This window comes from Opisthocomus hoazin, chromosome Z, assembly GCF_030867145.1.
Source record: "Opisthocomus hoazin isolate bOpiHoa1 chromosome Z, bOpiHoa1.hap1, whole genome shotgun sequence".
In the NCBI taxonomy this organism is placed as follows: domain Eukaryota; kingdom Metazoa; phylum Chordata; class Aves; order Opisthocomiformes; family Opisthocomidae; genus Opisthocomus; species Opisthocomus hoazin.
Window position 1 is genome coordinate 18510666 of NC_134454.1, and position 16217 is coordinate 18526882.

The 16217-nt window shown below is 36.1% G+C and overlaps 1 protein-coding gene across 2 annotated transcripts in view; it reads right to left on the minus strand.

Annotated features, from left to right (window-relative positions):
* Window positions 1-2685: 2685 nt before the first annotated feature.
* SNX2 (sorting nexin 2) overlaps window positions 2686-16217 on the minus strand; it is a 36424-nt gene continuing 22892 nt past the window's right edge. For both annotated transcript variants that reach the window (XM_075411009.1, XM_075411008.1), the window contains exons 7-15: window positions 13928-14006; window positions 11732-11807; window positions 10314-10427; window positions 9993-10086; window positions 8016-8221; window positions 6850-6993; window positions 4113-4193; window positions 3934-4005; window positions 2686-3138 (exon numbers count right to left, since the gene is read on the minus strand). In XM_075411009.1, coding sequence (XP_075267124.1) covers window positions 3088-3138; window positions 3934-4005; window positions 4113-4193; window positions 6850-6993; window positions 8016-8221; window positions 9993-10086; window positions 10314-10427; window positions 11732-11807; window positions 13928-14006 — 917 coding nt within the window. In that variant the 3' untranslated portion in view covers window positions 2686-3087. The remainder of the gene's footprint in view (window positions 3139-3933; window positions 4006-4112; window positions 4194-6849; window positions 6994-8015; window positions 8222-9992; window positions 10087-10313; window positions 10428-11731; window positions 11808-13927; window positions 14007-16217) is intronic.

The following is a 16217-nucleotide window of genomic DNA, read 5'->3' on the forward strand; positions in this document are numbered from 1 at the left end:
TATGGAAGGCAAGAGTTTTAAAAAAAGGAAGAATCCTATTAGCAGATAACAAGTAACATTCTGAACAACCTGAAACTTCAGCTCCTTACATATTTTAATATTGAACTTTTTTTCCCCTCACATGGTTGTAATGGACTCATATTTTGCAGAGATTTGAATAATTACACAGCCTGTTCTACTATAAAGTGGAAGGACAGGAAAAAAAGTTTTATTTGTTTTTATTTAAGACAATCATTTCACTGAATGCATAATTTTAGTGAGTGATGGCTGTTCACTTAAATGCACAGGATATACTAGCCAGCAGCTCATCTCCACCAAAATTTGAAAGAAACTGACATATCTGGGGCATGAACTCCAGAGATGCTGAAACACAAACTCCCATATGAGGCCTTCAGAGGGAAATAACTTAAGAGACGTAAAAGAAGGCATAATTGATAGGGAAGCAGAATATTTCATTTTAAAATGGACAGTGACTAAAGGATCAGAGACTTACTGTAGACTGCACGTCACTTTAAGAAAGAGGTAGTGATGTCTTCAATTTGAGCCACATCACACCATATATTTTTAATTCAAAAAGCACCATGGACATGATGGATACAAGAACGGGAATGATTTAAAATTGTTGTAAACATCTACAGATTTTATTTTAACCTAAGAGGTAAACTACACTTCAGTAGCAGCTTGTCTTTTTATAGAAATCAAAATACAGTTCACCATTTTCCAAACATTCATTTTGTCCATGCTAGTGATTCTTCAGTGGTACTCTGGCTTGGAGTTTAAGGGAAACAACACTTCAATTTAGTGCAAGATCCTGTAGTGAGCTCCACAGAGAAAATTGTTCAGCAACACCTCCATTCACTTGGGTTGAGAAACATCTCTTAGTAAGGATGTTAATTGTACCAGGAAAGACAATAAGTAAACCTTCAGTCTTCATAATGTAGGGCAATATATGCAAAATAACAGATTCTTGAAACAAGAGTTTTATGCTAGCCAGATGTGACAGCTGATCTGGGTCTTCTGTTCAAATTAACCTTGTGATGCAAAAAAGACTACTCATTTTTTGTATTGTCAACCCTGTGTGACGCTGAACTCCAGAAATGCTACTAGCCTTTTGTTTTCCAACAGGCTTCTGGTTTTAAGAAAAAAACCACCCACACAACTTACTCTGGTTTTCAGTTGTCTAGTACAGTGTGACAGTAATCCCTGCTAGGAGACTAATGTGAAAGCTATTTCTCATTTTCTCATCACAGAGAGAAGAAATCTGATCCATAATTCAACTGAATTCTAATCCTGATAGAAGCAAAAAGCCCGTCAAGAGCTAAGAAAGATGGATAAAACACTTAAAGAAAAAAAGATCATGAAAGTGTATGTTTACCCATTTTGAGCTCTGCGTGTCCAAATTTAAGTTTTTAATTCTGGAAGTACGCACTTCGACTCTCCCTGGAATAAATCTGAATGTTGAGCTGTTGGTCAGTTTTCATTAGCACTGTGCAAGCCAAAGTCAAGTACTTAGTAATTATGCCTAGATAATTTTTTCATCATAAACCTGTTGCACACTTGAGCTTTTCAAAAGGCAGTCACAAGCTAAATGACTTAAACACTGACGCACAAACTATTACAAGCTTAAGGTTTTAGCATTTCACCATTTAAAGAGCTGCTTGATAAAGGCTTGGTAAATGTTTTTTTTGAAAGTAACAATTTCCGTACTGGTGTGCTTGAAAATTACTAGAAACACTGAGTCAACAGAACTCTGTACAGAAACAATACGAGACATTAACGTGGAGAGTTTACACTAATTGTGTTGCACAAGTCAGAGTGTATGATCTTCCAGCTGAATTTAAGTTTCCATTCTGTTCAGAAATAGTATTAGGTATTCCTTTATGCTTGACCACAAACAACACAAATTCATAGGCTTATCCTGCAGTCTTGTGACTAGCTGAAAGAAACAGGTTCTCTTGTATTTTATATGATGAACATTTGTCTAAAATTTTTAAATATTAATACCTTCATTAATGCCTTGACAAACTCAGTATGTCATAAAAATAACAAAGCAGCACATCCTATGTTAATATTGTGTATTTCAGAAAAATGTTTAGCTGCTCAGATTTCTTACAGAAGATGTAACCAGTCCCTGCAAATGTATTTTCTACTCAAGAAAATCCAACCAGAATGCTAGCCCTTACAAATACCTTGCACTCAGCTGAATCACCTACTTTTCTTCCTCCGTGATTACCAGAATTACTGCAAGATTTTTTTCTTTTTGTATCCTAAGACCACTGAACAACTGATGAAATTTATCAGTCCATTGGTATTTGACTGTGCAGGTGATCTTAACCTTCAAAAACTTTGTAACAAACGCTTGCAAGAAATTGCGTTTTATGCCTGTCTGTTGCCCAAGCATCAGTCTTTTGACCCTATGAGCATTAGTTTACCAAGACAGTGATAAATTCAGGTAAAAAGAACACCTGTAAAAAAGAGATTCAGAATTAAAAACCAGAATAGTTTACCACAAATACTTGTTTGTGGCTCTTTAATACCACCTCCAGCATTCTTTACTACTTGTTGTTTCTGCCTTTGATGTAATCTCAATTTGTTCTAAATGCTACTTCTAAGAACACCGGTAAATATCTACAGACACAAAACCAGAGTGTTTAATGTTTCACAAGGTACATCCCTTTATTATTGTAATCACAAAAAAAAAGATTTTGTACAGGAATGTTTAAGTGAACATTAATCAATGCAATTGAATTTGTTTCATAAAGATCAGGTAAACATACTACAGAACATTGTATTGTAAAGAACAAAAATATCAGCTTTCTGGCCTTGCAGTGCACATTTTAGTGCAAGTATTAAGACACAATAGTGTTCAATTCAGCAATGTATTGCAGAACATCATGCCACAGTCCACTTCGAAGAGGGTCAGGACATGCAGCTTGTTAATAAAATGCTGTAGTATATAAAAAAAGCCACGTTAATTCATAAAATATATAGTGGTTTATTTGGGTGATTTAAAGTGATTTCACTGTGGAATTTAGGTTTATCCAGGACAAACATCCAGAGTGTCTTGTCATGTAGAATATTCTTCTTTTACGCGATGGCTTTGGCTTCAGGTAGGAATGCCTCCCAGTATTTTATTAGCTTGAAGAGAAGGGAAAAACACTCACTATTACATACTAAATGTGGAGAAGAAAACACATACACCTTCCTCCTCTTGCGGTAAACTTGTCTCCACCGGACAAAGTAAGAACATAGATGCTTCATATTATCTGTTCACGTTATTACATAATGCAAGAAAAAATACAAGTAATAAATACATAAATCTGCTCATAGCAACAGAGTTGTTACCACTCACTGAACACAATGCTATAGAATACAGTTATACAGAATTTGTTTGCAAGCTCAGTTTGCTATTCTTACCTCTAAGGTACCACTTTATTTTTTTTTTTTTAAACAAAGCTGGAGGGTTACATTCCCAGAATGAACAAAGGAAAGACTCCAGACACTCTTTTGGGAACAAGGTCCACTTCTGAGTCATTGGAAACTGCTTTACAATATTTGATAACATTTCATACTTCTTAAAAAAAGCAATAAACATTTAAGTATTCAGGTCTCTTCAATAAGTCTAAGTACGTATTCATTACAATTTACTCCAGTCTGTAAGTCAAAGTATTACTTCAGTTTCAGAAGACAATGCCCGCATTTGCCCACATCCCTAAGGGAGCTTCTCCCTTGCTTCCCTGAATTAGAGCTGTGCAAGGGAGCATAATAATACGTGTGAAACTGCAATCACTGTGTTATTCTCCAATATAGTACAGACTAGAATAGTTATTTATGTTTTAGAAACTACTATACTTAAAGCCTGTCTTTTTTTTAACTAACCTGATATGGAGCATATTAAATATTAACTTGTACAAAACTTAAAATTGATCTTACCTGCTGTTGTGTTTGCACTAACGACTCTAAGTACTTGATAATAACAGTTTTAAAGTCTTTCACTCGTTCCTTCTGTTAATAAATAAATTATAGCATATTAACCTCTTAACCAATTTTACTTGGAATATCAATATTATCTAAAGTAAAACTGTCATTTACTTGGACAAAATTATACATGCCTCAAATCTTCCCACTTCCTTGCGAATGGTTTTGGAGATCTGTTCAAAATCTTTTTCCCCTTGCTGAACTTTTGTCTCCCACTGGCAAAGGAAAGACATGCAGAGATAAGACTTTGTGCTGTGCATTCAGTCTATCGGTATCTGAACTTTTTTTAGTATACTAGTGATAGTCCCTCAAGAGCTGAAAAGAACCTATTTGGGTTTTTTTAGCATACTTAAGGGTTGTCTTACGTGTTGTCTTACAATAACAATTTTAAAGTAACAATTTGTATAATGGGATGTCACGAGATCAGTTAAAACAATAGTATCTCTAAGCTAATGCTACCTGCAGATGAAATGTAAAAATATCTTAGTATTGCTATTAAGGAACACTTAATAACATTTTTTTAAAGATTCTTTAGAAAATAAAAAGGATCTCTAAAGCTTTACCCACTAGTCCGTTTACAAACACTGCTGTAAAAGGAATCTAAGCCTGTAAGCTTTCTGCGACTACCTGTCCAGTCAAGCATGGAAGGGTCTTAAAAGTTAGCTCTCTGCACTTTCTTAATCGCAGAAGAGATGACTAAATCTTCATCTCTGCCTGTGGTCAAGTATATGATTATGGCTGTCCTATTTCTATTGCAGATGACAAGCTATTGAGGATGTGTTTATTGGCTTTCCAGTCAGAACGCATATTGCTTGGGCAAGCCAAAGCACATGCCTTTCTTGTTCAGGGGGAACTGTTTTCACAGAAAGCAGGAGCAGAAAAGTTATTGCAGGTAGAGAAGAGCATAAAAGGAAGATTCAGAGGAAGTGATGTTGCTTGTGGGGTTTTGCCATATTGGGAGTGTGGCATTCACCTAACAATACATGATGCTAGGTTATGTTTTTCCTTAGTTTATGGGAAAAGACATCCAGCTACACAACAAGAGATCATCATCATCTACATTACGTTGTAACTGCTTTTATACACCTATTATATTGTTAAATTTAAGCTAGCTGTGTAGATATACTGTGAAAAAAGCTATCAACCTCACATTTCAGATGCATGCAGGCTAACAGATATTTAAAATGCAACTGTATCTGTTGATCTCAACATACTGAGTCATGGGAGCCAATATATCCAGTAACACTTTCTCAGAAAATGGCAGCAGGGAGGCAGCTACTTCAGTACAGCATATTCCTGTTAGCAATCCAGTGGTGCTATTTATTCACAAAAGCATTTTGTGGTGCAGTGTCAAGTTACTGTTCTGATACAAGCCGATACATGAATCCCTTTATTGCCCTTTTAGATATACCTCACGAAGCTATGCAGTAAGTCATAATAGGATGTCTTTCACAGAAGAACAGCGCGAAGAGTTATCCAGTAACTGAAACAACACAAAACTCAGCCAAGGAAAAGGCAGATTAAGACTCCCTGTGCCTTCCTACCACAGCAACTAGAGGTGCCCAAGACTTCAGTGAAAGCTCTACAGGCTTAATGAATCCAACATCCCTGTTTCATCATGCCCAAATGCCAGGTCCTATATGAATTATCACAGGATAATAGTCTGCCATCTTCCAGTTTCTGACAAGAAGAATGTTCTCCTTGTCCAATAAGGTATTTCTACAACTGTTCTTTGGCCTTTTATCTGCAAAAAGCAACTGAGTCATGGATGAGGTGCAAGCTGGGCAGACTTCCACTTCGCAATTTCTCTGTAAGGACTCAATTACAGAATTCAGCAACTCTGAAGATATTTCAATGGCAGCAATAACTTTCGATCAGCACATTCAAAATGTGGGTATATTAACAACCTTCTCTAATCATCCAGTAAAGTAGGAAAAATAAATCCTTCAGGAACAACATAATTCTTTTAATATTGGGACTCAGAAAGGATCACGGAGTATTTCCAACTACTTCCAATATTCAGGAAGTATTTTCAACAAGGAGTTCCAGCTCATTTGTCTTGTGGTCTGTCAAGAGGCAACCAGTATGAATGTGGTCACACAAGAGTTAAGTTTTCCCAGTAAAAAAAAGCCTTTTCTAAGACTAAGAAAGCCAAATTAATGAATAACTTCAACACTGTATGCAATATATATACTGAAGGGCAGAAAGAACAAAGCAGCATATGGTTAGTGACCAATGAGGAAGCCAAACAAAGTAACTGTGTAAGAGAGCTTGAAATCTGCAATGATGTTCTCCCATTATTTAATGGGAGAATACTGGTGCATAATTAGAATGCATTAATGTTAAATAATTAAGTTGTCCTACCTCTTCAATTTCCTTAGTGAAGCATGATAGAAAAAGTGTATAAATTATGACACTTCAACATGTTAGATTTATTTTTACTGAAATTACACCATATATACATACACACATATATATATGGGTAGATATGCTGCATAATTAAGCAAAACATGGTAACAGTTCTCCATTAGTTGTCTTAGCTGGATTTTAGCTTTAGAAGCCAAGAGATGCTCCTCTGCCTACCAAAGCAATCTGTTAACAGTTTAAAGCATTATTTAACTTGTCCATGTTCCCCTCCTCCCATCTCCTAGATTCTGTAAAGACAGTATTATCTGCCTTACAGATCTTACAATGAGTAATAACTGTGCACATTTAATATTTTAAATGAATTCCTATTAACAATTTCAGTAAATATGGAAAACAGCAAATGAGTGATTTGTAAATAAAAATGGTATAAAGTAGTGCATTAATGCAGAATGAATGAGTTAACACAGAAAGTCTGACCTCCAAAATAATGTTTGATAACATTACCTCTTTTATCTCATCTTTAGCTTGCTGCAATTTATCAGGTTTGTTGGCAAGCTGGAGCTTTGCTTCAGCTTCACGTTTTTTTTGTAAAGTGACCTGAGCATCTTGCCACTTCTGCCAGCATTTCATTCGATGATCAAACACACCCTGTAAGGACAGAGAAATTTATTAAACAACTGGAATTATTAGAGCTATCTAAATTCTTAGTAGGAAAAGGTAATTCTGGATAAAACTGAAACTAAGTATACTCAAAGAAACCTCACTGTGTCTACCACATGTGTTCTTGTATTACATTTGACAGCATGCTTGCACAGCTCAATACCTTCACAAATAACAGGGTATTCAAGAAGCTTTTTCAGAGCAGACACCTCAGTGCCCCAAGGCTTTTATATTCCTCATTCCATGAAAACACTACCAAAACAACTACTACAAAGTGCTCTATTATGCAAATACTTCTCCAAATGCAAATTGTAGCAAACTTTTCGTGCACACGGATTACAAGCATATTCAGCAATACATTTTTGTTAGCAATGGACTAAGGTAGCAGAATTGAAGTATACATATAAAAAAAAAGAAAAGAAAAAGAAAAATATATACTCCCAACAACCTGGCAAGTTCAAAGATATTTCTGGATAAAATTCGTAGACACCCCTTCCGATGTCAAAACCTAATTATGCTGTGCAGCACGACTAACACCAAAATTGAGTATTTTCTTCAATGAGAAGTAAATCCACAAATTGTATTTGTTTCTTATTTACAGAAACTATTGGCTGTCTACCAAATACAGCCAAATTATGTTCTCGAAAATTTACGAGCATACTGTAAAAATAAATAACCTGAAAGAAACAAGTACAGTATGCTTAGATACTGTAGTGTACAGTGTCCCCAAATACTATGCACAATTAGTACTGCTCAAATTAGATGAGGTTCACCATTTACCTTTTGTCTGGATCTTTTTAATACATTCCCATTTTTAATCACAACCATTTTTATAATTGGAATTACTGATCATGGATGCATTCATTGTACTCAGCTAGAACTTCAGGCAAAAAATTAGTCTTAACAGTGTTACAACATGTGCAAACACACACATTCATTTACTCTGAATCTACAAGTTGAGGAATGTGACTTCAAACACAAAAATCAGTACTTTTCATAGTAGTACTCACTTTTACTGCAGCAATGAGACGAATGTAGTCACCAAGCAGTTCTGAGAACACATAGAAATCAGCAAAAGCTTGTTCTTGATGCAATTGATCTATCTTCTCCTCAACCTCTGCAAGCTGAGACAAAGCTCTAGATAGAGCAGTGTGGTCCTCAGAGTTACCTAACATGGCAGCACTTTTAGCAAAGGCAGCTGTGTTGGCTGAAAGCTCTGAAATACAGAAGTAATGTGCAGTACAATGTAGTTAATTTGTTGTATTATTCTGCAGCATAGATCAGTGGAGCAGAGACCTCCACCCTATTTCAACCCTAACTTCACCAGCTGAAAAATATAAGCTCTATTACCTAAAGCTCATGATACAATACAGAAGGAGATCACAATGAAACCATGTTTAGGAAAAAAACAACCGTGCAAAAAAACTCTCCATCAGTAAATGTTTTGCTGAGCCTATTAATGGCATACCTACTCTGTCTAGCAAAATACAAGAAAAAACATGTCACTTCAGTATTATCTAACTGCCTAGTTCAGAGAAAATTCAAGCTTACAGAACAAAAGCCAAGTCACCTATAAAACAAATTCAAAACAGTTTTAACAGGTCTATAGCACAGTTGTTCCGTGCAGTTCAGAGTGGAAAAAACCCCAGCTATTTCACTAAACCACTACCTCCATGAGTAGGACTTTTTTATTGGCTAAAGTACCTTTAACTGTGCATACTGTAATGTGTTGCCACATTCTGACATGCCTTTAAAAGAAAAAAAAACCCACAGCAGCATGGCTGGCATCTATGAAGGTAAAGTTTTGAGCTTATTTATTAACAAATGCTAGGGCAACTGTTTCATCAAATCCCACATAAATCATCCTACAAAGTTAAGTCCTATGAAGGACCTTCGAACAAATGTTTAATCCAAATTACTGCAGGATGAAAAGTGCAGGTTTGTCTGCAACTGTGCTGCTTCTGTGGAATTAGAACACCAGAAATGTTTGTAGAACAAAATGTCTTCAGATATTTAAAACCCTTACAATTTAAACACAACTCTTTAAAAAAAAAAAAAAAGACTTAATCAAATCTATGAGCAGGTGTCAAATCAACAGTAAACAAACACTTTGATTTTCCATTACTTCTTAAAATACTCGTTAGTCTTCAGGACATCTGGCCAAAGATTTTTTTACGACAGAGCGTAATTCCCGATAGAGTTATAAGAAAGCAACTTATGATGTTTTTACATATTTTTGAAAGTGTAGAGCTGAAAGGTGACCCCATATTTTAAGATAATACAGTAGTGTCAGAATGCACATTTATGGTCTTCCTTGAACTACAAATCAAAGTTTTGGTGCTTCGTTTTTTTTTTTTTAAGTCATCGGATGAAATGCAATCTTTGACAAAACAGCAGCACAACTGATTAAAATATAAACTTACATGCTTTGCTTATCTGTAAAGTAAGTAAACCAAAAGCTGATATTCTGAGATTACTTACCTTTCCAGAAAAGTTCATCTTAACAGTAGCTCGATGGTGTATCATTATGTGGACCAAATTAAGAATAGTAAATTCCTGTTTAAGAGCTTCAACTCATTTAACAGAGCAATACTGAGCTAAAATATGTTTCAATGGATTTATGCAGCCACTTTTTGTTCAGAAAGAAATGACTCTTGCTATGAGACCTAGAGATACCTATATGGATGTCTACTGTAAGAGCATCACTTCCTAGGTATGGTATTGAATCTCTGCAGTAAAATAAATTATGCTAAATCAGTATAGTAACTTCAGCAATTATAGATATTCTAGTTAAAATTAAAACCAGGTATACAAAAATACTAGAGCAGTTTAAACTGAAAGGTACAATTAGAAGATTTTTGCATTAAAATATACTGTATAACTCTATTAATTAGTTAAGAGGTCTGACATACTATGCTCTTGTTTCATTGCCATTTTCTAAAGTTCTAAGCACTTTAGTTCATGTAGCAACATAAAAGTAAAGTTACCTTTTCTGTGGCAGACTAATGCTTCGACACTGGCATGAAGTTTCCTAAGTTGCTGATCCAGATTCTCAAACTGCTGCTGTTTTTCTTCAAACCACTGACAAAAGATGAAAGAGTCAGGCATTACAAATTAGATTACCAACAACATTTCTGGTTTTAAAAAAGAAAATTATCCACATACTGCCAGGGTGGTCAACTGATACAGCTAAGAATTCAAGCCAATAAGCAAATTAATAACCCATTTTCTACTTCTACAGCTTTAAAATGCAATTGTTGAGGCTCATTAATTCGTCTCATTATTCAAGCCGAAAAATCAGCTCTTACTGCATCCGATTCATTCATCTTGATTGTCATTTTGTTGACAGCGTCGGCAGCCTTGTTCACCATCCTCAATATTCCTGCTCCACTCAGAGCCTGGGTGTTAACCGCTCTCGGCAGCTGGAATTGAATGACAAATAAGGGCAAACAGACTGGTTAAAAGGATGGAGGTTTAACTGGGCACAAGGGGGAAAGAAAAGGATATAGTATTTTCTTTACTACTATGTGTTTCACTATAGTGGAATCTAATTTCTCAGATTTACCACTTTTACATTCTCAAGAGGAAAACTTAAAAATATAGACTATTTACTTTTCGTCTACATCTTTACATTTAAATGAAACAAACAACCCACTTGTCCAAAGTTATTATCAACTAGCCAAAGGTCCCACCTAGCCGCCTATGCACTACAGAGAACAAACTACCACTACAGTAACAGAAAAGCTTAGATTTACAACAAATTAGACAAAAGAAATTCTGTAAAACATTTAACTATAATGCAAGATTTGCACTGTGTGCTGATTATAAAAGGTTGATGTCTTTTTGCTTTTCAATATAGGCCAGATTTCAAAACCTACCTCATACGTATCAAGAGAGCCATGTATTTGCTTAGGTATTTAGAAATCCTCAGGAGCAAGTTAACAAACTGTAAATTTAACTGATATTATTATTCAGGCTAGTCTGAATAGGCCATACAAGGTGGCCTCTATGTCAGACCATTTACCCTTCATGTGATGTTTTGTCTGTCAGCAGCACTGACAAATCCACTGTAAGTTACCTGTCAATGATGCTTTTGACAGTAGTGAGGTCTCTGTGACTTACTAGTATAACCAAGATACTGACATTGGCCAAAAGACAGTTCAGTATTACAGTGAATTCACTATGCACATTTATAAAGAGATATTGTGTATCTTTAAAAATATATTTAGTATTGTGAAAGATGCCAGATTGATAGCATGGGTGACTGAAGTCCTATATTCACAAAACATCTAGCCTGGCCAGCAGCACTGCTAACGTTTTCACATTATCCTACCCATACACCTCAAGATGGACTCCTACAGGCAAGAGGGCTGCTTTCAAGCCAGTTTAATTCTTGATGTTACTTAACAATCAGTAACATCAGTCACGGCTTTTCACCATGTGTGACAAGCTTCACTTGGAACTGGGCAGACCAACTTGCTTGAGAAGTCACTGAACAGCAAAGAGCTTTTGGTCACTACCACTTTGAAGTTTTATCAGAGGCAGAGGCACATTACCTAAGTAGCCATTCGGCCCCATTACCTCTGCCATTCGGCCCTGTAAAGGGTACAATCCAATTTGACATCATATGAATTTCGGGAATCAGGTCTCAATACAAAAAGAGTACATTGCTTTGTAAGTTACCACATCTAGAAACAAATAGGAGAACTTAAAAGAACTTAAATACCTCAGAACTTTCCAAGAACTGTCTTAAATCTGGATCCTGTAACAAGGTTGGGTGTTTTACTGTTCGTTGTAGATACCTATGATTTTAAAAATTAAAATATTAGATAACAAAACAAATTTAATGTGCCTGACAGCATTGGAAAGTGTCCTTCATCTAAAGAACATGCACAATACAGCACAAAACCTCCTTCATTATCTAATGGGGCCTGAACACTCTTAAAAAGTCTCCTCTAAAGGGTCAGATGATAGTTCAGTCTCCATGCCCCTTCAATCTCTCTGTTGACTCTTCAAACCATATTTATGCAGTCTGTCACCTTCCTCCAACAAACACTTAGGCTGAGTCCTACACAGAGTTAGAAGCTAGGACCACTTAGCTGTTGCAACATTCACTGAAGCCTTGCTCCAGTAATGCCCCCACAAAACCTGGAACTTTGGAGTCAAAGTAATGCAGCCGCATGCACTCCATACCACAACAGAACACCAAAGGTGCAGCCAGTGGTTTCTAACATAGTTTGTTTACACCAGATACTCCTTAAGGCATTACCTGTCATAAATGTATGTTGCACAGTGGTAAAATAGTATACTTCATATTTTGACCAGCAGAGTGATATCATCCTGCTCTAATAACAGCCAATTTACACCAGAAAAAAAAAAAAAACCCACACAGATGACCTTGTTTAAACATCCTCATACAGTGCAATGGACAAGCTTTGTTACAGAGAATTCTAGCTGACCTATTTTAGAATTAAAGGAAATCTTGGACAAGTGAGCTGATTATGTTCTACATATGATGTATTTCTTTGCTGGCTAGACTAAAGCATTCAACCTGTATTATTTCTAAAGCACTCATCCACACCCCCCACCCCCCGCCCCAAGGAAAAAAAAAAAAAAAAAAGAAAAATCAACGCAACTCCTTCCCTTTGCATTTTTTTTGCGTTTCTGCCTAGATCTAAAAACTATTGCTTGAACAAATATGGGCTGAAGAGAGAAATTTCAACAGTATTCTTCCCCTAAAAACTGCTGCAAGCTTGTCGTAACTGATTTTAACATTACATATTAGCAGAAAGTGTCTGACATTCACCTTAATGCTTTATAGAATTCTAGTACCTCAAAAAAATCAAGGGAATATAAGAAAGTATGTATTACTGTAAATTACGATGCAGTGACAGAATACTATCAACAGCACACTCTACTTTTTGCAAAGCTTTAGTTTTATTCAAGCCTTAACTGCAAAGTACCAGAACAGCCCCATTACTTTCACAAATTGCTTAGAAACTGTCTTAGAAAGTGATGTGGGCTGGGACTTCTAGCTGAAAGTTTGAGTATATTGATATTGTAAATGTAATGTATTTTTTCCATTCTCCATTAGGTATGGCCACCAGATCCTTGTTTTTCTAACCGGAGAGCTAAGGGGTTGCTGGGAAACATATACATTAGACTGCTCAACAACTTCTTGCTTGTTCTATACTTGGTAGCAAGTGTAAGTTAAAGTTTATGTGGTAAGCAATTAAAGAGATTTTTCTTTAGAAATCTGCTGCTAGACAGCCTTTACTTTGCAGGGGACTTCTAACATTTTCACTGGAGACTACTGGTAATGTGCTTGAGGACATCTGGCAGACGGAACTGTAGTATGTAAGTCCACTATTCTAGGGCATAAATTTTAGTGAACTCAACTAACAAAGTACATTGCTTTCCTGCCCACTTTCCGCATAGTTCTTGGTTCAAAAATGAGCAAATTGAAGCAGATTTCTTTGGTCTGACTTTCTGAGGAAAGTTAATACATTTTCCTCAGGTTTAAGCAAGAGAAACAGAACCACTGCCTCTAGATATCATTTTTACACCTTGGTAGGTAGGTAACTTTTAGATTCTGAAAGGAGAAGACAGTTAATGTTGGCATGACGAAAAAGTTGCTCCTTGCCAGGTAAGACATTCAGTCTTTCGGAAAAAAACAAATGGAATATACTGTGATGCCTTCCCAACATTGTCAAAAGTCCTGATGAGTCCATTCCCCAGTATGGGAGGAGTGTTCAGCATCCACTAGATGTGGTATACTAGTGTAACTCCTTCAACAAATACATCAGAAAGCAGTATGTGCACAAGCTTGTGAATTAAACGAATTAAGCCAATTACAGAGCCCACACAGTATATTACAAGTCATTCTGAGGCTAAACAAGTTTTACTTAGATACATACATTACCTTTCTAAAGCTGCTCTTCTTTTCTCTACAAATTCAGTAGATGAAGAATCTTCCTTGCCTACTTTAACCTTGGTCATGCCTTTGAAGAAAATGGCATCATATTGATTTTATTTTATCATAAAATCATTAACATAACCAATGTGATTAGAAGATAAAGCTCACCTAAGTTCATGTATTTAAGTCAAATTACAATGAAAAACACTATACAGGAACAGAAAAAAACATCAACACTGCATGCTGCATGGCTTTGTGGAAGCAGCTCTGTGAAATAATGCAATTTCTTGTAATATACTAATTGTGACCAGATGTTACACAGAACTAGTTTAATTTGCATTTTTGAGACAATCTAAATGAAGAACAGAATCTTACTGGTCACTCATGTTCAGAAGAAGAAAACAGTTAACCAAATAAAGCAGAATAGGAAAATAAATCTCAGGTTATAAGCCTATTAATTGGTAACCTTATTACCAATACTTTAATTCTATTATTTTTTTAAGTTCTAAAACTAAGAGTTTTTTAGTCAACTAAGGCAAACTAACCAGCTCTGAAAGTTCTGAAGCATATGAACAATGACAAACTGAATAGAGAATAAAATCAGTAGAATAAAATGTAGGCAGCTTTAAATTTCTTGCTCTGCCCAAGGCAAGAGTGGCCAAAAACCTATGACAGGGGAGCCAGAGTTACTGATGTACTGCGGTATGAGAAATACATTCAACCTCAGCAGCAGCAGAACTCTAAAACTGTCAGACTGAGGTCACTATTTTTCATGCTAAAGACCCAAACTCAGAGAGTTTAGGAACCTAAGTCCTATCAAAAACACCGTGAAACACTGAACATTCGTAATTATTTCCTATAACATAGGAGAGATAGGTTACGATACAGTCCAAACATTTTATTTCTACCTGTAGTGTATTCCTGCTCTGTTAAGTTCTGTACTTCTCCAGCTAACCAAGTCTGAGATTCTGAGTATGTACTCTGTGACCTGACAGGTCAACAGTTCCCAAAGTTGTTCCTCACTCAATCTCCCTTCAGGCTTCAGAAGTTTCACACAGTAACACACAGAGAGGACAAACAGCATCCTTACAGGAACAAGGAGAGACCCTTAACCTCTCAGTGAAGCCTTAGTTTTTTCCCTTCTCTGCAACATGATGAAAATAAATCTGACCAGCATTTTTTTCAAAGGTATACTACAGCATAACTGTAAATCCACAAACCTATCTGTAAAATCAAGTATGTCTTTAGGTACAAGGATTAATGTGTTGAAACAATGGTGAGGTAATTCGCATGCCTCATCTTTTTGCATTAGTGTATTATTATTCATTAATAGTTCACTGCAGAAAGCATGTAGTGCTGCAGTTTAATACAAAAGAGCCTTCACATTTGATAATAACAGAAGTTCATAGGGAAAAAACTGAATATGTGATCAAATGACCAATATGAAGAATTCCTAACTTGGGATATCGACAATTATTTCTCGGTAACATGTCAGGTTTCTTTCTCTGCTAACATAAGCCTATTTAAATGCAAGTGTAAAGGCAGTTTCTGTAGCTCAAGCACTCTAATCCTTCACATCCAATACACATGTAAGTCGTGAGGCAGTCTGGATCAATGTCCAACTCTAGCTCACCACTGACTCAGTTTTATTCTTTTGTTCCACAGTCAGTAATTTACCACTTGAAATTGTGGCTAAGGTCTGAAATGCCAGCCCCTCCTCCCTCTCATCACCAAAATAAAGTTGGGGCTCAAAACTCCAGGCATTATCAACAGTGTAACAGAATGAGCAGACTAAGGACTTCACCGCATAACACTGAATGTATGATATTTCCTATTAAGACTCTGAAAATAAACACATGTGATGTAAACACAACATGCCATCTTACTTTCAGCTGTTTTGCCAGCTCTCTGCTTTAAGATGCCTCGTTTTAAATCAGCCTAGCACACTTTTTTTTCTCCAGAATTAGAAGTGTATGGACTACATATTTTTGGATCGAAATAATACCACCTGCACACTAAATTCCAAGTTTAAAGCAGCAGTTTCACGCTCTTTGGAAAATGCCCTACATAGTCTGTGAGTTTTCCCAACTTATCTGTAGCTTAACAAAGTCTCTATACAAGGATCTGAAGTGACAGCCAGTGCTTGCTTACACTGCACCAAGTCTCACCATTTTACACACTTCCAGGTGTATCAGTATTTATTCTGGTTTTGTTCAAGTGGCACCTCACATCCAGTCCATGCTTTGTCTTACAGATGACTTTGACTGTGATGCAAGTACTACATTTCCATGGAACT